This window comes from Vidua chalybeata, chromosome 4 (assembly GCF_026979565.1).
Source record: "Vidua chalybeata isolate OUT-0048 chromosome 4, bVidCha1 merged haplotype, whole genome shotgun sequence".
Classification (NCBI taxonomy): domain Eukaryota; kingdom Metazoa; phylum Chordata; class Aves; order Passeriformes; family Viduidae; genus Vidua; species Vidua chalybeata.
The window spans coordinates 3,653,504-3,677,135 of NC_071533.1; the positions used below are offsets into that span (position 1 = coordinate 3,653,504).

The 23,632-nt window shown below is 43.5% G+C and overlaps 1 protein-coding gene across 3 annotated transcripts; it reads right to left on the reverse strand.

The window, feature by feature from the left end:
• Window positions 1–1,275: 1,275 nt before the first annotated feature.
• On the reverse strand, window positions 1,276–23,183 carry SETD7 (SET domain containing 7, histone lysine methyltransferase). 3 transcript variants are annotated; one of them, XM_053940842.1, is made up of 8 exons: window positions 23,112–23,183; window positions 18,700–18,829; window positions 14,250–14,451; window positions 10,738–10,927; window positions 9,043–9,124; window positions 8,284–8,401; window positions 7,833–7,990; window positions 1,276–7,336 (listed from the first exon to the last, which is right to left on the reverse strand). In XM_053940842.1, exons 1-8 carry the CDS (start codon window positions 23,149–23,151, stop codon window positions 7,156–7,158), a joined length of 1,101 nt encoding a protein of 366 aa, XP_053796817.1. In that variant the 5' UTR covers window positions 23,152–23,183; the 3' UTR covers window positions 1,276–7,155. The 3 variants fall into 3 exon arrangements, with proteins under 3 accessions (XP_053796817.1, XP_053796818.1, XP_053796819.1); XM_053940843.1 differs by lacking the exon at window positions 1,276–7,336 and having other exon boundaries at window positions 7,842–7,986; XM_053940844.1 differs by lacking the exon at window positions 1,276–7,336 and having other exon boundaries at window positions 7,946–7,990; window positions 8,267–8,401.
• Between the last annotated feature and the right edge of the window lie 449 nt (window positions 23,184–23,632).

The window sequence follows — 23,632 nt, forward strand, 5'->3', positions numbered from 1 at the left end:
CCGCCCACTTTAAAAAGGATTTTGAGGTGCTGGATTGTGTCCAGAGAAGGGCAACAAGGCTCATGAAAGGTGTATAAAACACATCTCATGTTTGAGGGAGCTGGGGTTGTTCAGTCTCAAGAGGAGGCTCAGGGAGAACCTCATCACGCTCTACAACTCCCTCAAGGGAGGCTGTAATAAGGTGGGGTCAGTCTCTCCTGTTGTGTCTGCAGAGACAGGACCAGAGGAAATGGCCTTAAACTGAGATAGGGAAAATTCAGATTAGATATTAGAAAAAAATTTTCACTGTTAGGGCAGTAAGGTGTTGGAATAGGTTTTCCAGGGAGGCAGTGGAGTCATGATCCCTGGAGGTGTTCAAGAGGCATCTGGGTGATGTGGTTTAGGGGTGATAGGCCTTGTGGGAGATGGATGGCCTTGAATGTCTCTTCCAACCTTGACGATTCAACAATTCCATGATTCTAACAATCCCCCAAGCACCTCCAGCCAAATCCTAAAAAGCACAGCACTAAAACCTGCCTATCCCTGAAACATTTTTAAGAAATCAGCTCACAGGTCAGGTATAATTTCTTTACATAAACCCACTGCACCTCCACAGTGTACTGGGTTATTACACCAGGGCAGAACTGGAACACAGCCAGGCTGGGTGAAGCCAGCACATGGCACCATCCACAATCCCAGTGTCATCTTGCACACACCCATCGTCCTCCCAGCCCATTATGACTGTGAAGGTTCAAGTGGCAAAGTCACTTCTGCATCCTTGCAGAGAAGGGAGGGTACACCTACACCCAGCACAGGCAGGAGAGGCTCAGTTACCTCAACCAGTTGTGATCACAGAGGAGGGCAGGCACTGAAAGCATTGCCCCCTTCCTCGCCACTCACCCAGCAGGATGTGTATATGGAATTGGGAGACAGAGGAATAGGTTACCTGGCTGGAAGGCACCCTGCTGCACCTTCCCACTGCCTCAGAGGAAAATACACCACACTTTAAAACAACACTTTAATGACACTTTGGGAGGGATGTTCTTCCATACCACAATACAACTGAAGCCCATGTTATGTGAATTGAAAAAGTAAAGCAGCAGAGGTGACAGAAAAAAACAAGTAGTGCCAGATGTTCATTCACTATTTACATAACTTGGCCTAGATGTGTGTTAACTGTGTGAAATCCTGCTCCCGTGCATCAGCAAAAACTGTGGTCACAAAGGACACAAGGGAGGGGGAGAGGCCAGAGGATGCCCAAAACTGTGACACACAAATAACAAGGAGAGACACTGGTTTTCTGTTGAATATTTTATTTTTGCATTGCCTTCATAGCGCAATTAAAGCAATCTTTAAAATTCACTTATTACAAATGTTTGTCAAGTCTGTTTTTCCCCAGAAACACTTCTCTTGCTTCCTTGCACATACGCCCAAACACACTATAAAAACCCCATTCATAACATGAAAGGAAGGGCAAACATCATTCATGTAAACATCTTTCTTAGAGTTATCCGTTTTTTAAAAGTCATGAATAAACTTACAGATGTTCAGTAAGGCTCATAGTTCGAGTACAAATGTCATAAAACACCTATCAAGTACTGTACACAAGTTGAATACTCTGGGGTTAACTGTTAACACGTGTGTAAGCTTACCCCAAAGATTATTCTTTAGCACTTAGTTCTTCAGAACAGAGACACCCAGTAATTATGGGCTGAAGAGTATTAAAATAGCAGAAGGCCCAGCAGAAACTGTTAAGTAATACACAATTTTAGTCTGGTTCTTAGCTCAGAGTTAAACTTGTTACAGCTGCAGTAGGAAAAGTTTTCTAGAAGGGAAGCTACAGGAAGGAGGGATGGGTCCTTTGTACGATATCATGAAGAGACAAGCTGAGAGGTACCTCTTGAAAATGTGACTAGCCTTGCTACTGCAATTATTTATGGTGGCTGCATGTAATGCTGCATAAATACTTCCCCAAATAGCAGAAACTACCATTTGTAATTGTAAGGATCATTTGTTGCATCTCCCCTAAAAAAAAAATAAATTATCTACTTACTGGTATTCAATTACACTTGCATCTTACAAAAAGACATCCCTTTAAATCTGGTTTAGATCTTACTGGAACTTTTTTGTTTAAATATTCTTTCTACCATGAAAATATTTCATACAAACATCATTTTACATACAAATGTTAAAACTTGTGAAGCGGGTCTTCCCACACTCATGATTTTATGGCTTGAACATTTAATTGCTTACAATTTTTGTACAGGTATTTCTCCTAGGGGAAATAAAAGAGTTACAGTAAAATGGTAAAGAGAAAAAGGGCAGGGAGTCCTACTGCCCGAAGACAGAGGAGGGTCCACTCAAGACAGAGTGACCTTAGTGTTCAAAACCTTTGATCTGGGACAAGTAAACATGCACTTAATCTTGCACCTTTTTTTTTCCTTAAAGAAAAAAAAATCCCTTATAAGACTGCTTAGAAATTCTTTGTCCAAAAATACAGTTCTCCTGTTTCCATTACATGAAGCATAAGGAACAAGTTCACTGCAGGTGAAGCCCATTTCCACTCGCAGATGAAGCTGCTCCCAAACCCGTTTTCTTTGCTTGGATGCCCCTGGCACACAGCAGTGCAGTGGAAGTGAGGAACAGGCAGCACCCCAGCATGTAAGAAGATACTTCAGTACCATTGTTTCCAAAGCAATTTGGTTTTTTTAAGTGCCTGGAGGTGAAGCCCTCAGGCACCCACAGCTCCAGCAATTCTGCTGGGCCACAAGGAGAACAAAGCAGCAGATACTCGGCTCTGGGTAATGTCACCTCATCACAACAGCAGCATTTTCCTAAAGACCATCAAATTGAGTGAAAGGACACAAATCACAGGTCTCTGGGACAGAAGCAACACCGCTGCACCCCTGGCACAACCCAAGTGGGGAGCACTGCTTTGACTGGAGGACAAGAGCAGACAGCTGGGAAGGAAACAAAAAAGTGTCAATTTCTGTAATTTATGAGTTTCTCTTACCAGATGGGATGTTGGCTACTCTGCTCCTCCAGTGCCTGACAGAGGGTGAGAAATCCCTGACAGAGCTCTTGCTTCTTGTAGCATGTTGCTTTCAGCTTCTAGCAACGTGCTACAAGACCCCCTGGAAAAAAACCCACTGCCATCTGTGTGCAACACTTTCACATCTGGAAAAGCTGTGCCAAGGAGAAGCCTGCCCAGTCACTCCCAAAACATGCAGCCTCACTCCATGACCTCCCAAAACCTCCCCAGGAGCTTCACCTGATTAAAAGCATGGGCCATCCTAGGAGGTATCATGGCAACTGTAGAAAAAGTCCAAAAACTCTCACAGCTGAAAAGCCATTTCCATGTATTTAATTTGACTTTTTCAGCAGTCAAGATTTACAGGTATTTATGTAGGGTAAGTATTTTATAATTACTATTTTTAAAAAAAGGGAATAAAAAGCCTTTTCAGGTTTGTTAAAAGAAAATCAGGATCCCCAAAAATAAAATTATAGCACAAGACTCAACTTCAGAAACCCCTTCCATGGCCTAAGCCCTTTTCCTTCATATCCAGTGGAGTGACCCCAGCAGCAGGCAGCTCTCAGCTGCAACTTTTCTGGCTCTCGTCTCCAAGAGTAGCCACTTCCAGAAAACAAAGCTTCTGTATTCTTGGTAACAAAACCCTGTGCTGCCATCACAGGAAGATCCTCTTCAGATTCTATTTTTTTTTTTTTTAAAGAGACAATCAGCAGCCTCTAATACAGGGTGATTCAGGCTTCTCATAAAGGAGCTCAAGCAACCCTCCCATCACAGAGAAGCCATGTGCAGGACTGCAGACCAAAGGCAGATTTTGGGAACTGATCTGTACCTGAAAAATGCAGCAATTCCAGGTTTTCCTAGGCTATTCTTTAGTCACAATGGGTATCCCAAGAGCCAGCTGCTCACTCAGGTCTAGCTGACAGGCATCAGCTCTCCTCCCAGCTTCTGTACCAACAGGAAAGGTCTTTGGCCAGATTCTAAGAAGTGGAGCTTCTTTACTTATTGCATATTCACCAGTAGTCAGCTGCATCCTACAGACCCAAGAAGATTGCTGTGCAAGGTGATGCTTCCTCTTCCCCAAATGAAAACCATGGCTGGGTGTGGGTCTTGTGTCTATGGATGTCATCACACTACCAATGAGGAGCTTTGTGAAGCTGGTCTTGCTCTCCAGTGAGCCCCAGAAACTGAGCTGCAACACACTGACCAAGTTAAGGCATTATTTGGATTTCTGTAACTAACCTGTGTTTGAACCAGGGGATGCCAACTCACACCTCTGAAGGACACACTGAGCTCTTTCACCACCCAGTGGCAAAAGCCATCTCCACTCTAACAGACCAGGAAGAGAGAGAAAACAAAGAAGAGTTAAAAGGCTTGGTCCTGAATCAAGCCAAAGCAGCTCTGTAATCACAACTTTTTATAGCAGGTTGGTCGCTGAAGAAGGGAGCTCTAGCAGGACCAACAGATTTTATAGAGCTGAGAAGGATAGCAGAGATAACAGAGACAATAGCCACAGCTGTGGCATGCTACCTACCAGGCTACACACATGTAGAAAAGAATCTGCTTGACTCTCACCAAATTTTTTGAGAAGACAAAGGACACCTCAGTGCCTTTTTTCCCCTAGAATTTCCCTATTTTAGGATACAATTCTTCAAGCCTGATGCACAAAGAGCACCTATATTCTATTTATCTCAAAATCAGGCAATATGAAGACTGATAAATCTATTAGAACATAAGCAACTCCACAGGGGAGATTAGCAGAGGAATCAGAGACTGATCAGGAATGAAGGCAAAGGAGCTGTAGAGATCAGAACATTTTAAACACAATTGCCCAGTGAGCACAGAGAGGCCAGCAGTCCAAAGCAGGTTATCGAGATTGTGGAAGGAGTTACCATCCATTCCCAGAAGGGCTCAGTCACATATTCCCTCTGCTCTTTCCTGCACCCAAACTCAAGCCTCAACTTTGCAAACTTCATGATCCTGGAACAATAATTCCCAAGACACACGTAAGAGCTCCCTACCAGAGGCTTTCCTGCAAGTGGCTGATGACCTAAAGCAATGACCCATGGGCAGGTAGGGACAGATGAAGTCATGCCCATTTCTTTTTGAGAATCATTTAGTGAAGCTGAGCAGCTGACTGACCTTTGCCAACTCTCCATCACCTGTGAGGTTGGTTGTGTCTCTGCACACTCAGGTGAGTCCCTGACCTGTCACCTCTGCCGTGGACGAGACGCGGAGCTGCGACCTGAGTGTCCAGCACCAGGAGATGGGAGGTGTCACAGCTCATGTGCAGATCACTGCTGAAAGAGTGTCACAATACCCTGAGCCTGCCTGTCCCCTGCCTCAGCACGTGCACAGAGCAGCTTCTGTGCAAACTGAAACGATGAGGTGATGGAAAATGTTTGTGAGCAGCCACAGGGACTAAACAGAGCCCAGGTTGTGATGAGTAATTCCTGACTTTTCCACAGATACCAAAGAAAGGATTCTCAGACTGCACAGAACAGCAGCCTCATCCTTCTACCTGCAGGTACCCAACACATTCTCCCTGCCCAGCTCCCCAGACAGCCAGATGCCTCCAACAGTTCAAGCAAGCAACCGAAATGTGTTGCAACAGAAAGGTAGGTCTGATTCCCAAATCATTTATGTTACATATATACAAACTTTTAAAAACTATAAACATTTAAAGAAAGCGTTGCAAATGCATTTGAGTTTTTCCTAAGCTGCTAAACCCAAAAGAGAACATCAGAATGTCAGAAAGGCTCCAGTATCCAGACCAAGACAATACATGATTTCTCTCTTATACAGCATTAGGCAAGCCTAGTACAGTATCTAAAAAACAACACATTTTCCCTAACCCTGAAAAACCCCAGAACATAGCCCTGCAGATGAATATTCACAAGCCCCCACTGCTGGCTGCAACAAAGCTATGGACTGACTGCTGTTTATAAATATGAGCATTGAGTGATGTTTTTACATTCATTGTTTGTCTTTCAAAAACAATCTTTTAATATCTTTTCTTTAAAAAAAAAATCTTATTTTGATACCTCATATTATATTAATTCACTGTGTCATAAACCAGAACTACTAAAAGATGGCTATAAGGCTATGTTGTTCCATCAAGTGAGCATCAAGTGAAAAGATACAGCTCTCCTTCACCAAGGACTACAGCCTGCCCCCAAATATGTGCACCTCCTTTCAGAGAATCCACGGGAGATCCAAGCATCTTTTGCCTTGAGAACTGCATTTCACACTTGAACAGGTGAAATACACAAACCAACTCATGAACACGGATGCAAGTAATGTGCTTGCCTTCCAGAACATGTACTTCTGGAAGTCTTTCAACAGCAAGTCTGTTTTCTCCTTTTCCCAAAATCTTCATGCAAAGAACAGCTTCATTTGCATGTTATAATAATAAATTAAATAAAATAAGCCAGCCGTACAGGCTAGATAAATATTAGGTTTAGACATGTTGCTATACTATTTAGAGAGCCACAGAGACCAACACACAGCACTCTCACATACACACACAAGCCTTTCCACTAGTTAGAAAGGATTTTCTCCTGCAAAAGAGGATTTGTAGAAAGAACAATGTCCAGACAAGAGGAAAGGGGAGTTAAAACCCAGCCTCCTATATGCTAGTAAATAAACTGCTCTATTGCAAGATTCAGATCAAAGGTTTAAAAAGGCAAAATTATGCTACTATTAGAGAATATCAAAATATTACTGTTATCATCACAAGTGGCATATATGCAAAATGCAGTTGCACAATAATGCCTAGGCAGGTAGAGAGCAACACTAAGTCTGCCGACTAAAAGTGAACAATACACCCATTTTTAGTTTCTTTCTAGTCTTTTGGCATCTTTGCATATGGTGCAAAAGCAGAAGCTACCAAAGAATACCACATCTTGTATAGAATATTAAATAATTTTTTTCAGATAAGACTGGTGCAATGCTAGCTAATTTTTAAATCTGCTATAAGTAACACAGTCAAACCTAGTTAGTATCCAAGGAACTTATCTCTTAACACAGAATGCAAGGTTATGATGCAACAGCATGAACAATCCCTGGTTGTCCAGTTTTCAGTATAAAGGTAGTGCATAGATCCAAGTTTCTGTTTCAGTTTGCTGAACGGAGAAGGCGCTCCCACGTCACTTTTGTTGGGCAGCCTGGAAAGCTTTCAGTTCCAGCTGGTACCACTCTGGTGCTTCAGGCCCATTCTGCCCCACAGGGTTGTGATCATACCCATAAGCCACTGTCAATTCCTCATCCTTCTCCACAGCCCTGATGGTACGGATACACTTGATGGGCCCAAAACGAGGATGAACAAACCTAGGGAAAAAACATCTTTGCTAGGCTCAGCTGTCAAGTCGCATACTCTGCCAGCCCCTTTTACAGTTCCAGAATTTACTCACTTCAGAGCAATACTGCATAATCTGATATTGAATTAGCAGACTTGAGTCAACCTCATAAATATTTGAGAATATGAGCAAAAATATTGATTTATCAAAGCATTGGTAGCTCAGCAAATACACTGCAGTTCTAGCCAAGCTAGGATTTAGAGAACTGTGATGATGCATTTTACAATCAAGAAGCAACTCAAAGATCATGACAAAACCAACAAGTTGCAAACTTCAAGGTACTCCATGGTAAGTCCCAATAGACATCAAGCACCCATAATGCTAGCCCATTTCCAACTCAGCTCCTTCAGTGCTTCAACTCTTTACTCCCAGCCCACCACTGGTCCTCTTGCAGCTGCCCAGGGACCTCGTGTGAGCCCAGAGAGCCAGGCTGCAGCTTCTATCCTAAAACAAAGGGCTGTACTTACGGCTCATAGGTGCAGTTAGGAGTGAAGGAATGGTTGGCCTTGTGCCCCAATGAGGCACAGTACTTGGCAGCGTGGTTGTAGGGCTCTGGCACGTCTATGACCGTTTCATCGTCCAGGGATATTGTATTTCCATTGAGGGCCCAGTCTCTGCTGTCTACCTAGTTTGCAAGGCAAAAATCCAATGTCTGTGTGTAGGAGGGGTCAACTTTGTCAGCAGTTTGAAAGCCAACGTTCAAAATATATGCAAATAAAGCTTTTCATGGGTGTATGCCATTGAAAAGAACAACCCACACTTTTAAAATCTATACATAGGTGAGCATGCACTGTCTTTCAATTAAACTCCATCATGTTAAATCAAGGGTGGGGAGGTAGTGGGTGTTAGATCCTACTATGAAAAGAAAAGTTCAGGAGGAGCAAAGAAAATTCAGACTGACTTTTTTCTTTTCTTTACCTCCTGGTGTGTAATTCGCACTCCGTTATAGAAGGACATCACTGTACTGGCTTCTGCTGCTATTTTTGAAAACAAACCTTCTCCAGCACTGGAAATGAGAGAGACATCCACATACACCCTACAAGAGGAACAGGGCATGGAATCAGTGACTGTCTGCAGTTTTAATTTTCAAGAAGTACAACACTACTGGGATAAAGCCCAATACTTCAGTATAACAATAAAGCTAATAACAACAACAGCAGCAAAACAAAATTATTATTATTATTATTATTCAAAACCTCTTTATGGAACTCCTTTCCTTCCTCTCTTCCATATGTTCTCTCTATTTTGTCAAAACTGAGATTTGGTAGTAAGTTTGGGCTGACTTGGAAAACTTTTTTTTTTTTTTTAAGTGTCAATCTACTGTTAGTCCATAATGATGGCTTCAATTCAGGAACATCCTCAAAAATGTATCAGAACCCCAGAAGTCCCCACCAAGCTGGGGTTGCTGGTATGTACATGCACTGAGAAGCAAGAGTTCTCAAGGTGATGCCCCACATCTTCAAGTACTCAATGCAAATTAAAGCAAGCATTTTATTAATCACTTATTTAGATATTTCAGACTATCAGAAAGTGCCTACAGTTGAGGTAGGAAGCCACACAGGGCTTCCATTTTACAAACCTTTACATATCCTTTAAGTTTTAGATGATAAAAGGTTTGTAAAATTAGGCTCTAAATAGGTAACAGTAAAAAATATGGGGAGAAGAAAAAAAAATTACCTCTCTGATTCATATGGATCAGGAAGAAGGGCATTTGTAGAAATGCAGGATGAAGTAGATTTGTCAAAACTGTATACTGGGCCTAAAAAAAATCAGACATCAATGAAGGAAATAAACTAATTGGCAGTACTGAGAGTATGCAATCCTTAACTTAATCAAGACATTCAAAAAATAAATTCTAATGGCTGCAAAAAATGTTACACTTCCAAAGAAAGGTATTAAACAGAACTGCACTGTAAAAAGCCTTAAGTGAAACACTGCTTCTTGATTATTTTTCCCCCTCAAAATCTAGAGTAATAGTGCTAACACAAAAAGATGATACATACGTTCTTCAAATTACCAGCTTGTAGAGGAGGACTGGATACTCTTTCAAAACTGACTCTCCTAATGTCTCTAAATACAATTTAAAAGCAAAACAAAACTTAAAAGGATATATTCAACAGATCATTTAAAAAATCCCCAAAAAACTTGATTACTTCAAATATGAAATATTTTCTAGTCCAGATCCTGAAGAGACTTCAGCCGGAAGATAACATTTAGTAATCAGAAAGCACTCTTGCTATAGTCCTTCATTTTTTGCCATTAATAAGCAACTTAGTGGTACAGCTCTAATTATATTCTTACATCCTTCTCCCAAATGCCAGAGGACTATCTTGGACATAGATTAAGAAGAAGGTAGAAGTAAGATGGGGAAAAAGCCCCACAGAACAGAATACTACAAAGTTTGATTGAAGGCCTTTGCCCCTGGTATCCAGGATCTATTCTGGACAAAGGCAGCTTCCCCCTGAGTGGAATTTCATCCTATTTACATAGAACAACCATACCCTCCAACAAAGTAAGTTTTACGTTAAATTTTGACTTGCTATCGTAACTGAGAGAAAATAGAACTGTCATGCATTTGCTTGTCAATACCTTTTCACTGAGCTTTACATGCCTATTTCATATAAGTGAGACAATTTTTGCTGGCAGAGCAATAAATGCATTAGCAGTCCTTGCTTGTTACTGCAGCTTAACCCACACTCCTCCAAAACATCACAGACACCTCAGAACAACAAACCCACTCCAGAACTATAGGTTCAAGCCACTAGGTGGAGAAGTCCCCACCCTATGCCCGTGCACTTCACAGCCACTTTCTGTCAGCAGGACCAGACACGCGGTAGGGTGCTGGTGAATCAGACCATTACACAATGACTGAATCTGGTTCACTAATTCCAATCTCAGCCCAGCAACGCAGGTGCCAGAACATTCACATTGCAAACACTGACTTGCACAAACCCAGCTGACAGAGCTACAACCAAATCAGGGCCTTGCTCTCCTCTTGCAGTTATTTCACTGCAAGAAATACCAGAGCTGAGGAGGTAGATGTACCACCATTATCAGGGGGAATGGAGCAGGTTTTCCATCTGGTACAGAGGGTAGCAGGATGTGTGACAAGCAGAACTGTGCCCATGAGCACAGAAGTGAGAGAAGGGCTGTGAAATGCACTTGGACAGGACCACACAGGGGGCACTTCCCATCTGTTTCCATGACAAAGACCATCTTCCTCTCTGCCCAACGCTGTGACTTGGAGAAAGGGCCCCTCACTAACAGCCTGCGTCATCACAGCAAGTCTCCAGTGAGGAACATCACAGGAACCAAGCTGCCTGCAGCAAAGGGCTGGTAGCAGGAATACAAGTTTGTGTTAGCTGAACTTACTGCCTGGAACTACTTCAAATTGAGGTTTCCCATCCTCAACAGCTGTCAGAGTTGCCAATTTTGCTTCTATCATTTCTCCATCTATGAACCTTCCAGAATATGCAGTCTTTCCATCAGGATACACATAGGCTATTTTCTCTCCAGTCATCTCCCCATCTTCATTCACTTCTCCCACAAGGCTGCCTCCATCCTGAGAGCACAGGCAAGAAAGAAAAGGCAAAGCATTTAATTATATTTTACTATCCTTGATGCCTAAGATTTTTAGCTTTTTATATTTTTCATGTATTTGTAGTTTTGTAGATTGCAAATGTGTGGCTGTAGCTTCTATTACTTTTCCTATCCTGTTCCCCTACATTTAGGAACAATATGCTAACCTTCTAAACACATTCCTAAAATATTCTTTAGTCTTACCACAAGAAGAGTACCAACTACAACAACATTCTGTTTTCCAACCAGAATCTGGACTTAACCAAACAAAAGTGGGACATAAGAAGCCTGGGGACTGCTTCCAATGGGGCAGAACCCGAGGAATTATTACCTAATCAACTAACCTTTTAACTGGACAATACATGATAATTACACTTATCAACAAACCTTAGAAAATGGTGAATTTAATGTACCATGTGTGGTTTTCACCATACTGAGTACCTGACAGCTTTCAAGTAAAAGTCTGCTTTTATACTCATTCTAATGTTGGGAAGATCTATTCTATTTTCTAGACAACATCCAGTAAATAAAAAGGGTTTTCCCCAACTTTTTAAAAATGCATCAGTAAGTTCAGATGTGAAATTATGAAAATGAGGGAGAAAAAGACACATGAAGAAGCTTGATGAAGTCATTCCAGTTAGGATAATACTGATTTTCTACGTTGTTCCGAATAGGCAAAACCCAAGGTCTTTCCTTCCATGTGACATAAATATTCAATTTCACTTGGTGGAAGCTGTATGTGTGCAGTGTGCAAAACAAGGACCAAAGCCACACAGATGTCCAAGTTTGATTACTATGACACTGTGCTGGAGGAAAAAAAGATTTAACGCTACCTTGCTAATTCATGGTACCTCTAAAGACTTGAGCCTATGAAAGAAAAATGATTCCCAGAGTGCCCCCCAATGTCAGGTGGCAATCAGTGAGAACATCTGTTTGTGGAAAGCATCAACAGCAACACTTTTCCTCTCCAAAGTTTACACATTTCAGCCCTGGGCTTTGCCATCTGTGATTTGCCTGCAGCTCAGGTTAGATCTATTTCCAGAACTGCAGAAATGAGATGCATATATTACCACAGGTCTAACCACTTCTCGGGGGTTAAGATTTTTCCTTTTGTTTCTTTCTCTCATGTTATTTTGTCCCATCTGTTGCTACAAAACAATAACTACGGATACTTAGAGAACAAAAGATGTGGCTGGGAGGAAGAGGAGGGGGAAGGGTGTAGCTGGTTACTTTCTTCACCTGGCATGGGGGTTTTCTTTGGAAGGGCAAAGATACTGAGGTGTCATATTTTTTCCCATTCCAAGGGAGGTTCCCGCCTTCCTTACCAGACACCTGTCTTTCAAATCTAGACACCACCTCAGGTATTTATTTCAGAAAAGACAAGGAAGCATCTCCAAATAACACCCTGGAGCAAGACCAGCAGGTGTGTTGTGGAAACAAACTGATTTATAGCAAGACCACTGAGCACAGGCTCTATTTCAAAGAGACACCATTTTGTTCAACTCCAAGGATGAAAGAGTTTTTCAAGCATGCTGCAACAGAGAACAATGAACCTTAAGTCTGGGGAAAAAAAACTGTGCACATAGCATCCTGCACAGAGTCATGAGAAAACAACTGGTTCCATGGCAAAGGAGTTTTTTGGAGCACCTCGCATCCCTTAGTCTGGCAAGACAGTAAAGATAAACAACCTCTAATTATCAACATTTCCAAAAGGTACAGCAACACTTTGTCATCTGGAAGATGAAGCAGGAGATACATGAAGTGAATGGTCAGCTGTGTGTATTTTATACACTAGGACTGAAAAACTTTTGGCAGCATACACCAAGCATTTGCTGATGCTTAATGGCAATAGTGAAAACCAGTAAATAAAATGAACAGACAGTCTTGGTAAGCATTTAGAAATCAATCTGCAACTAAAGCTTGTGCCATATGTACAGAATTAGACTGGGTTTTGACCAGCAGCTTAATTACATGAAGACATTACCTCCTTGGCACAAGACAAGATTGAAAGATTCAACTCTACCGTGTAAGGTTTAATAGGAATTATATTTTTAAAAAATCTGCATCAAAAACTCCCTAAAAGCTCTACAACAGTTACTGCCTTAACTAGCATGGTTACAAAAGAACATCAAAATTCAAAAATATAAAATAGTGGCTTGTTTAACTAGCAAATCACTTGTCCACAACTCCACTCAGAGGCAATAGCTCTCACACTAATTACATCTCATGTATTAGGCAAAGCCAGACTTCACACAATATCTTGTGGAGGCCTGTGAACCCACAGCAGGGAGAACAAACAGTGATCCACTGGAGAGATGCACCTTAGGCTTCAGGCATTCCTCACAGCTCAGGGTGAAGAAAGAAGTTTCCCCCATGGTGCTCTGCAGCACTATGTTCATTTGTCCCAGTTCTGTCCTCCCCTTTCGCCTGCTGGCCTTCCCCACTCCTTTTACCCTTATATGTTCATGTTCTAGCGAGTTCTCCACTCCCTGTAATCCCACTGGTGTGTAACCCTGCCCATCCACCCTGGCATTCCCTACCGGTCCCTTCCCTGTGTACCGCCCCTGAGCCCTCAGACCATTGGATCCCTCATGCTCTCCTCCACCCCCTCTTTCCCTGGATTTATACCCTGGGCCCTCCTTTGTCTTTGGCCCCTGGACCCCTTCAGCGTGGCCTGAAACGAAGCACGTTGGAACTCCACGCCTGGACCCTCGTGTGTCTTCACTGCTGAGTGTGTGTGTCTGTCTGTCTGTGTGTCTGTGCTGGTGCTCTCCTGGCTCCTACCCCTTGGCACAAGATGCTCTCGGGGAAGGCTGCGTCCACCACCACCATGGGCCCCAACAATATCCTGCAGAAACGGAGACAAAGTCTCTCCTCCTACTTTAATAAGAGCAGCGGGTTGCAATAACTGGCGTGGCTCCCATGCTCCTCACCTGCAGCCAGCATTACAAAGTGGCAAAATCCAGCCTTCCCAAAGAGATAATGCGTAAGTTATTAGACATCCTATTTCTACGTTACATACAAATCATATATAAATGCACTTCCAAGGGGCTGGGTTTCCTGGAAGATGAAAATGGTGACAGGCATCTTGCAACCTGACTGAATCTCACCTACTGGGCAAACATTCAACACCAAAATCCTTTAACTTTGTGATGGATTACCCAAAATCAGAAGGCCCAGATCTTTTACCCAGCTCTGTGTGTGCTGATTTTTGGACAGCTGGGTCACGGTGGGTATTTCTTTCAGCTGGGGAGAAAAGAAAGGTACATAATTCTACAATAAGGAGAGCAGGAGGTCAGGTTTACCGGGTAATAAATCCAGCAGATTCCATGTCGGATGTTGTCTTTATACTGCCCTTTGAATATCAGCCGCCCGTCACTGTCGTACTCCTGGGCTGGGCCGTTCAGCTCTCCATCCACGTAGGTGCCATGAAGGACCACTCCATCCTCATAGGTGTAGATTCCCTGGCCTTGCAGGGCGTCATCAACGTAGTACCCCTCCAGGGTGCTGATGAAGAGAGAAAGAAAACAACAGTGGAAAATGTTCACCTCTCAGAGGTGAACCCAAAACCTCAACGCATTGGAACACCAAGGTGAAAACCAGAAATTTCTTTCTGTGGAGCTCCAAAGGCAGAAAACAACTTACAGCACCCTTTCATCAGAGTGTGCTGCACAGACACAGAATCACTCATCTCAATCACATGCCTGGAATTTTCTGTAGGCTGGAATAGTCGGCGAATGGACACTCCCGGTCAAAGAAGGAATTCTTGCTCAAGCAGGCTACTCTCACATTAGGATTTTCTACCTGCCAGGTGTGGACCTTCACTGACATGTCTCTGGAGAGATGAAATTGAGCTGCTGTACATGTGAACTGTGACAGGGAATGAACTGCAACCTGCCACAGTTCAGTGTCAGCTCCCCAGCAATACACTTAGCTGCTATTCGTACAGGCCCCACTAAAAGCAGCCATTTTTCATGTATTTCTCTTAAAATTGAACACAGCCTGTCAAACAGAACTAGTGCTGCACTTGGATTTAAACAAAGAAACATTTCATTTTGGTTTTGTCTTGCAAACCCTTTACTATCACCATAAAAGAGGATCTATGCAGGTATTTCCTTCTCATGCTAGGATTAGCACAAGGGAACACAACCTGTTTAGCTTTTCCTTTAGCACACTTAGCTAACAGCCAGCTGTCAGCATACACATTTTCACTGCATAATTCTTTTTCAGATGCAGACATCTAAGGTATAAGCTGAAACATTGTCTGTGAGCACGACTCTACGTGTTTTACCACACAGATTTGCAAGAGTTGTGAAAGGAATGTTTTTCTCAGAATTCACTTTCTCGCTTCTAAAGCTTCATACTCTGTTTTTATGTAACTTTGGCAAGCTAGATGAGGTTTCCATGGGAAAATATATTACAGTAAAAGCCTCAGTGCACACCAGATGCAAAACAAGAAGGGGCAGGAAAATAATTTTACTTTTCAGTGAAATGGATTTCTCGATCCAGTTGCCACAGAACTGCACAGATAGCTACGGCACTACAGCACAGGGAACCACCAGAAATCAGTGCCCTTATTTAACTATAAATGATGCCACTTTCCCCTCTAACTTACCACAGATCGGTAGATTTTAATTCCATTGTAGTGAAAACACACATAGTATGCACATGTAGGATTACTCCTTAAAAGAAGCAGCCACCCCCAGTTTATGTAGTCAAAAATCCTGTCTCGTTACCTTTAATTGCACTAGTTGAAGTTAAAACACTGCTAAATTACAACAGTGCTTCAGTCCTGGAAAGAATATATTTTCTTCTACTTTAATTCAAACTTTTATGTTTTCTCTCTTTGTATTAAGCTCCAAACAGTGAGCAAAAGATCCATCTCATCTAAGGAAATCAAAAGGAAGATACCTTAAGAAAGAAGTCTGTGTCCTTCAAGCTCACCTAAAAGGTCAGATTCAGAAACTTTTATGCTGTTCAGAGTTTCTGAGCTATTTCCACCCTGCTCCTCACTTCACTTTAAGTTCTCAAAGTATGGTGTCTGCAGCCAGACACAACAATTGCAACTAAGACTTGACCAGCACAAAGATGAATAAATAGCTTCTGTGTCTTCTATAGGCAAAACCTTTTTAATACAAACCCTGAACTAACCTGTATTTTCTCTGGTTTGCCCCTCAGATGATCATACTTCCGACAACTTAAATCCTATCACAGTCAAGATATATCAGATGTACCATCTTCCCATTATCCACTATGGATAATGGAAGGGATGGAAGATACTTCTTATCTAACAATTAAACCATTGATATGAACTGGGGGGGGAAATCCTTACTCCAATATCCTTCCAGGGATTAAGTTAATATCTATAGAGACTGATCCATTTATCTCTCACTCCCTCTATATGGAAACATGGAAAACTTTTTCCCTAAAAATAATAGTTTTCTACTGTGTTCTGGGAGATGTCAGTTTACAGGAGTTTCCAATTAGGGCAGAAGGGCAGCTCCAGCTCCGTGCCAAGCATGGCTCTCATGCCTGCCTTTATAGTGCAAAGAGTTCTGCAAAGTACACTCCAGAACCACTGGCACCAAGGAAAGTTCAAGTCCACAGTCCAAAGCAGGGAGTATGCCAGAGGGCAAACTTCTCTCTCTTAAAGAATATGCTGTGATTTGTTGCATTTTCTTGAAGGGGAAGGAAAAAAAAAAAACAACTGATATTTCATTCCAGATTTCCATTCCCTTAAATAATCAACAGGAAGGGACAGTTATTCCAGTAAAGGGAAGAGTTTACTTTACCAAACAAGGCAGCCAGGCAGCCAGTCCTATTCCCCAATACTCAAAAAAATGAGAATGCTGACACTGCAGCCAGTCCTGTCTTTGACAGGACTCGGCTGCTCCCCAACAACAGAGGAACAGCAGTACAGCTGTCAGCCTTTACTGAGCAGCCTGCCAGGGAAACACACCCACGAGTCCTGAAGTCAGCTTTACTGCACAGGATCCTGCCAAGGGAGGGCTGTTTTGAGACATTTTTGATATTTATTGCTCATCTTCATGAGCACTCAGCCTTGTCCATGGCACACTTAATGGAAACAGCGTGTCCTGTTTTATGCCAGGTCATTCTTACTACATGTCATGATTCCTGAACCATCCATTTCAGAAAGCAACTTAGTCTTGCTAGCTGGGTGTAGCTAGATAAATGATTAGCTACTGCTAATTTGGTAATTAGCTACTGCTCAGTTAAGGCTGCTTTAGCTAACTTAAAATATATAACAGTTAATGAAAATATCCCATTTTCCAGAACCACATTGCAGACTATTTTTGCATATTTTCATTCTGCTAGTTCCTAAAGTCATCAGTGGCCAGCTATTCCAGTTTTTTAAGGGTTATGAAAATTGAGAGAGAAAAAAAAAAAGAAAAAAGAAAAGAGTTGGCAACACTCAAGCAGTACAGAGAAGGCTCAGCAGCAACCTGACTCTTCCCACTAAATGCTGCCTGTACCCTGGACTACATGGAAGAGCAGCCCTACAAACAAGAGTGGGTCAGTTCCTCTGACTGTACAATCAGCAACTACTCTGCTGAGATCATCCACCCGCACAGAAACATTAAATACATGTGTCCACAGAGATGCTGTCTAGCAACTTAAACCAAAACTATTTTAGAGAACTCAGCTGCTGGGCAGTCCTCATTTTCTGTTACTTAGAGAAGATTTAATATGGCCATTGCCAACAACAGTGAGGATTTTTCTTCATCCAAGCTTGGAGGCCTAATCCCTTTCTACATAACTGAATAAATATATTATCTTTCTCATGAAAAAAAAAAAACCACAATCCCCAGTATGAAGCAAGTGCAAAGGCAAGTACAGACAAGGAGCTGACTCACTGAGACAGCACAATACCTCTGCTCCTGCTCAGAATTTTGCTGAGCAGGAAGAGAGTAGACCCGGCATGACTGTCAGTTTAACAGCCGCTATTCAGAGTGTCACCAACAGCTGCAAAACCATGAAGAATCGTGTCATTTTATACATTTGCTGCTCCCTTGGAGGAAATTCTGAGCAACTGCAGACAGGAATGCTGCAGTGGTGGTGGGGGGAAGACTTGCAAGGTGCTCGTAATGAGGATCAGAGAAGAAAACACATGCACAGGCACAGATTAGCCCTATTTCACTGTCACAATTCCCAGTGAAAAGAATGGAAATGATAGGGGGTTTTCTGAAAGTAAATCAGGCCACAAGCAACTTGCAGAGGATGAACTAGAGCTGCTAACAAACCTGTATATTACTCAGTCCTTTAACTGATAAACAGTTTGACAAAGCAGAAGGCAAGCCTCTCTGTCAAGGTCTTATGTCTGTGTGTGAGGGCTGGCACAGGGAGCTCTGGGTCCAGTTGCACTTTCTGTGTAGCTCTATAAGGCAAAGAAGTCCACCTGAAGTAATGAACTTTGTTGTCCAAGTCATTGTCAGCATGGTTTTCAGTAGTTTTGACCACCTCTCATTTCTTATGATTTCTAATAAGCTCATAACTTTACAGTGCTAAAAGAGCTCACACCACTGCATTGTCCCTCCAGGGAACAACTACAGGTACCTCATTACACACAAAGCCACCACAAGAATGGCTACAGCAGCAGCAAACTTTTCAGTGACAGTTTTTAATGAGAAATCTTATCCAGAAACTCAGCAGTGTACAATCAATGTAGATTAGTTTTGCATGACTACAAGCAGAAGGAAGAGTACAGAAGAAAAAATTCAAAGAGTCAGAGTATACCTTCCATCAAAAAAGAAGAATTTGCCGCGGCCATTCTTTTCTCCATGCACAAAATTTCCTTCAAATCTGTCTGTCGATGAATAGGTCACTGTACAGAATCCATGAGGCAGCCCATCGTCATCTAGATGCCCTGAAATGAAATCCAAACAAAGAGCAACAGAACACATTAATTATTATGCAAGATTTTATATCTGCTCTCATTATGTAGCTACTTGAAATGCAGTAGCTCCCTAGTACAAAACAGTAATTCAGATCATTGCTGTTAGGAACAGTGATCAGACATTCTGTACAACTGAAGTCTGTACTTGTAAAACACATAGCTTTAAATAAAAATAAAAGATAAGGATAAAAGAAAAGGGATGAGAGACAGGAGAGAGAAGAGAGTAATAAGCAAAACTGGTTTCTGAAAGAAACAAGGTTTAGATTATTCTAACTTGTATGAATAGACATCTTTAAAATTATAAAAATTCTTTAAAACGTATATTTATTGGTGAGAACAGAATAAGAAAATGTTAAATTTTTTTCTTTTCATAAACACATGCCTTATGATAATGCGGGTGTGCCACTGTACACCTGTATTCACAGGAATTTAAAGAAATAAAAGTATGCAATATCCATAATGCTGTGCCCTTGCAATACGTCAGTCAACGTGGTATTTAATATTTTAAATGCTGTTCTCCAGTGCCTTTCAGATGTGTTCACTTTATATCCTGTTCCTAGCCCCAGCCATATCAGTTTTCCCTACTACAGCTGTTGCACAGAGGGAAAGCAGAGACAACGCACTGGGATCCTCACCTGCATGGTTTGTGTTTTATTGAGCATCTCTACCAAGTTAAAGCATAGTAAGGCTCCTATTGCATCTCTAACTGCCTCTTCAAAGCCAAAACAAAATGACAGAAAAGTGTTTCAAACTATGATTATTGCCTGGTTTAGCTGTGTGAGCTCTGGCTGCAGAGCTGCTCTCAGCACAGGGACACACCTGCACGGGTGCTGCAGCTCCCACAATGTAATTTTACCAGGTATAAATTTTGCATGAAAAATGTAAAATAAATAACAGCTAGCCTATATTTATGTTCTTCCATGCTTCTAACTAAAACATTACCTCTGATTCCTCCAGTCTCCTGGTGCTGCATACACAGCCTATAAGAGATGACAGTGTATGCATCCACTTCTGCAGGCTTTGGGTCAAGCTCTTCCCTGACCAAATTTCCCCTAAGCTGAAAAGGTTCATCACACATATGGAAAGGCAGAAACAAACTTCAGTGTGAAGGGGACTGATCTACAGCCCAGGCTAATGCAGGCAAAAAGAGGCACTTCAGTATTAGCAGACCTTGAGCCCGGTGCCCAGAGAGGGAACAAGCTGTGCAGACTTCACTGAGTATGGAAATGCACCTAGAAAAGTGTACAGGAGAAAAGTAGCAGCGAGGAATCTGAACTCATCCAAGAGCCAGGATTCCCTCCCTCACCTTTCCCTTGCATGCTCCACCAAGTTTCTCTCGCACCTGCACGTGACTGTGCTCTCACTTCAAGTCCCTAGTCCAAACTAGATTGAAAACAGTTAAAAGTTTAAGAAGCCAGTAAAACCAATCAGGCGCTGCTTATCAGTTCACAGTGAGAGAAATAATAGAGTAAAAAGAGAGAGCAAAAGGTGGAAGGAAAAAAGCTCTATCACAAAAGGCTTTTAATTACTTTGAAGAGGAACTCTTTAAACAGAAACTGTTCTTTCCAAAGAGAAGAAAGGTTTTTTTCCCCCCTCCCATTCTGTCAGGACACCCCTTTTTGTAGAAAGGACAATTTTTAGCTAAATTTAACCAATTATTATTAATGATTAAATATTAATAACCAATTAAACTAAAAGGTCAGTAACATTTCTGATGTGGACACCTCTTTTATACCAAAAACTATGTTAACACATATAGTTTTAATTAAAAGCCTTTTAAATTAAGTTTTATCAATACAGAAGGGTACACTGGTGTAAGTTAACAAACCCTGAACAACAGAATACCAGTTTCCCCATCACTACAGGGGCAAAATTTTATAAAATACTTGGATTAAAAAAAAATACACTGATAATTCTGGTACATTATACTATTTTTTAAAAATACCCAACGCAACAACAACAAACTCTTGCAACTTTGTTCCCTGTGACTATTCAGCTTTGTCAAGATTTTGCTGGAATGCAAAGCCCAGCACAAAAGCTGCCATGCCTGTACAGAGAACACATGTCAGGCCTTTTGCACAGTAGGATACAGAATACCTCGGAGATTTAAAATGGTCAGCTTTGATCCAGTGGCCTCTATACAGGGTCTTAATCTCAGCCACAATACAAAGAATCCAATTATTCTAATGTGCTAGAAGCTTCCCCTTATTAAAAAAAAAATAAAACCATGCCCCCACCACTGCAACAAAACAAGAAACACAGTCTCTCTTAGTCAACAACATGGGAAAAAAACTCAATTTCAAGTTTCATAACATAAATACAACTTTTTTTCTGTATGGCTGAGGCCTTTGGCTCTAATTCTGTTTCAAATTAAGTCACCAGAAAATATCCTCATTATTTCATGGGGAGCAGTGCGTTCCACTTTCCTTTCTCACCACTCTCCTCCATTTGCAAAAAATAAACCCAAAACGTCTAAACATATTTTTAAATTTTTGTATAACCTCTCTTCTGTTGTTTCATGAAGGGTCTCCTAAGACTTCCTCTTAAGCTCAGACAATGAACTTTTCAAGAACAGGAATTATGCTAACAGGGGCTAGTTCACTATGGAGTCACTTACTGAAACCACTGGTGTACACAAATCAAAGATAAAAGCCCTTTACTGTCAGTATCACTATTATTTAACAGATGACATATAACGTGCATCATCAGTAAAAGATTCTGGCCACAAAGATGCCAGGTGGATGTTTGGGGGATCACAACAATAAACCAAACTCCCTCTCCCCTACAAAAGTAGAAGTGTTGATTTCTGTATTTCTAACTTCCTTTGGATAAGTGCAAAATCCTGTTCACCCCCCAAAAAGCATCCTGCTTCTGTCTCACTCAAAAAAAAACCCACATACATTCCTATACACTGCTGAAGAAAAGGATGCTTTAAAAATGTGTTTCCTTAGCCCATGGAGATGCCAAACAAATCCAGAATACAGCAGAACACTTCATCTGCGATATAAGGATGAAAACTATGATTCCTTGCCCCAGACAACTGCAACCCACAGATCTGAGGAGTTAGCAGGAAAAGGCAGTGGAAAACAGGGCACACCTCATCCACAGCAGAGCCTCGCTTCCCTCAGACCCATGCTCCACGCAACAAAGCTTCTCTGGCTCCCACACCACGCACCTCGACAGTAAATCCAGCTCCGAGCAGCAGCTGCTCAGCTCGCATCTGCTGTCACACCAAGCTGCCGTGCAAGACAGACACCTCCCCTGGAGCAACTCGCTTTGCGGCCTAATCCTTCTGCCACAGGAGGCCCACGGCGAGCATGGGCATCACCGGCACCTTCGGCAGCTCCTTGCTCCCTGTCCCAGCGGCTGAACACCCTGGATTGCCATTCCCGGCAGGACCACGGTCCCTCTGCGAGGAATCTTTGGGCAGCCGGTGCTTTCCCCCAGAGGGAGATGCCACGCTTTGTCTCCCTGCTCCCAGACATGACAGCGTGCTGGGGAGCTGCATCCCTGCCTGTTAAGGTTTCCATCAGTAATTCACTTCCAGAGGACGTGTGCCCTCTGGGTGTAGAACTCTTCGAGGGTTAGCTATCCACACATGAGAGGCGAACTGCACACAAAGGGTGTATATCAGCTATAAAGCGGCCCGCCCCACTCCCATACGGACGGCTCCAGCCCTGCTGCCCATGGATATGGCAACAGTGTCTTCTTGGAGTCGCTCTTTCTTTTCCCTTCTCCATTTGCACGTATGTGACTGCAGCCCTGGCTCCCTGGGCGCTCCCCAAGGATGGGCATCCCCACGTCCCTCAGCCGCCGGGGGAAGGACCGGGCACCGGCCGCAGCGCCCAGGGAGCCAGGGCTGCAGGCCACCGCCCGCACGGGGGCACAGCAGCGGCAGAAACACACGGCCGCCACTTTATTTTTGACAATAGGAGCTGAGCAGCCGCCATCCCCGCGTCCGGGGGCGCGGAGCCTCCCGCTGCGGCCGGAGCGCTCGGCGGCGGAAGGCACCCGAAGCGCCCGCCCGGTAACGGCGCCAGCGCGGCCCCGGCTCCCCCCGGCCGAACTCCGCCACGTGCGTGGCCCCGGCCCGCCCGTTGCATAAGCCCACTGATGTCATGCGCCGCGCCCGACCCCGGGCGCCCAGCTCCGGCCGCCGCCGCCTCCGCCGCCCCCGCCCCGCGCCCCCATAGCTCCTGCAGCAGCGCCCGGCGCCGGCCGGGCCCCGCTCCCCGAGCCGTGGGACACGCACCTTCCACGATCTCCTCCAACGTCTCCTCGTCGCTGTCCATGGCGGCGGCGGGCGCGGGCAAGGCGCAGCCGCGGTACCGGGGGCGGGCGCCCCACGCCCCGCCTCCGGCACACTCCCGGCGGAGGGGCCTCGGCCCGCCCTGAGGGCGTGCCCGAACGCGGCCCCGGCGGCCGCTGTTTCCCCTCCTGATGAAGTTATAACCGCTATGAGGTCTCCCCTCAGTCCCCTCCAGGCTGAACAGACCAAGTGACCTCAGCCACTCCTCATACAACTTCCCCTCAAGGCCCTTCACCATCCTCGTGGCCCTCCTTTGCACACTCGCTAATGGCTCCGCGTCTTTTTTCTATCGTGGCACCCCAAACTGCCCCCAGCGCTGGAGCTGAGGCGGCCCCTGTGCAGAGCAGAGCAGAGCAGGACAATGCCCTCCCTTGCCCAGCTGGCCATGCTGTGCCTGATGCCCCCCAGGACACAGCTGCCCTCCTGGCTGCCAGGGCACTGCTGACTCACATCCAACTTTCCAT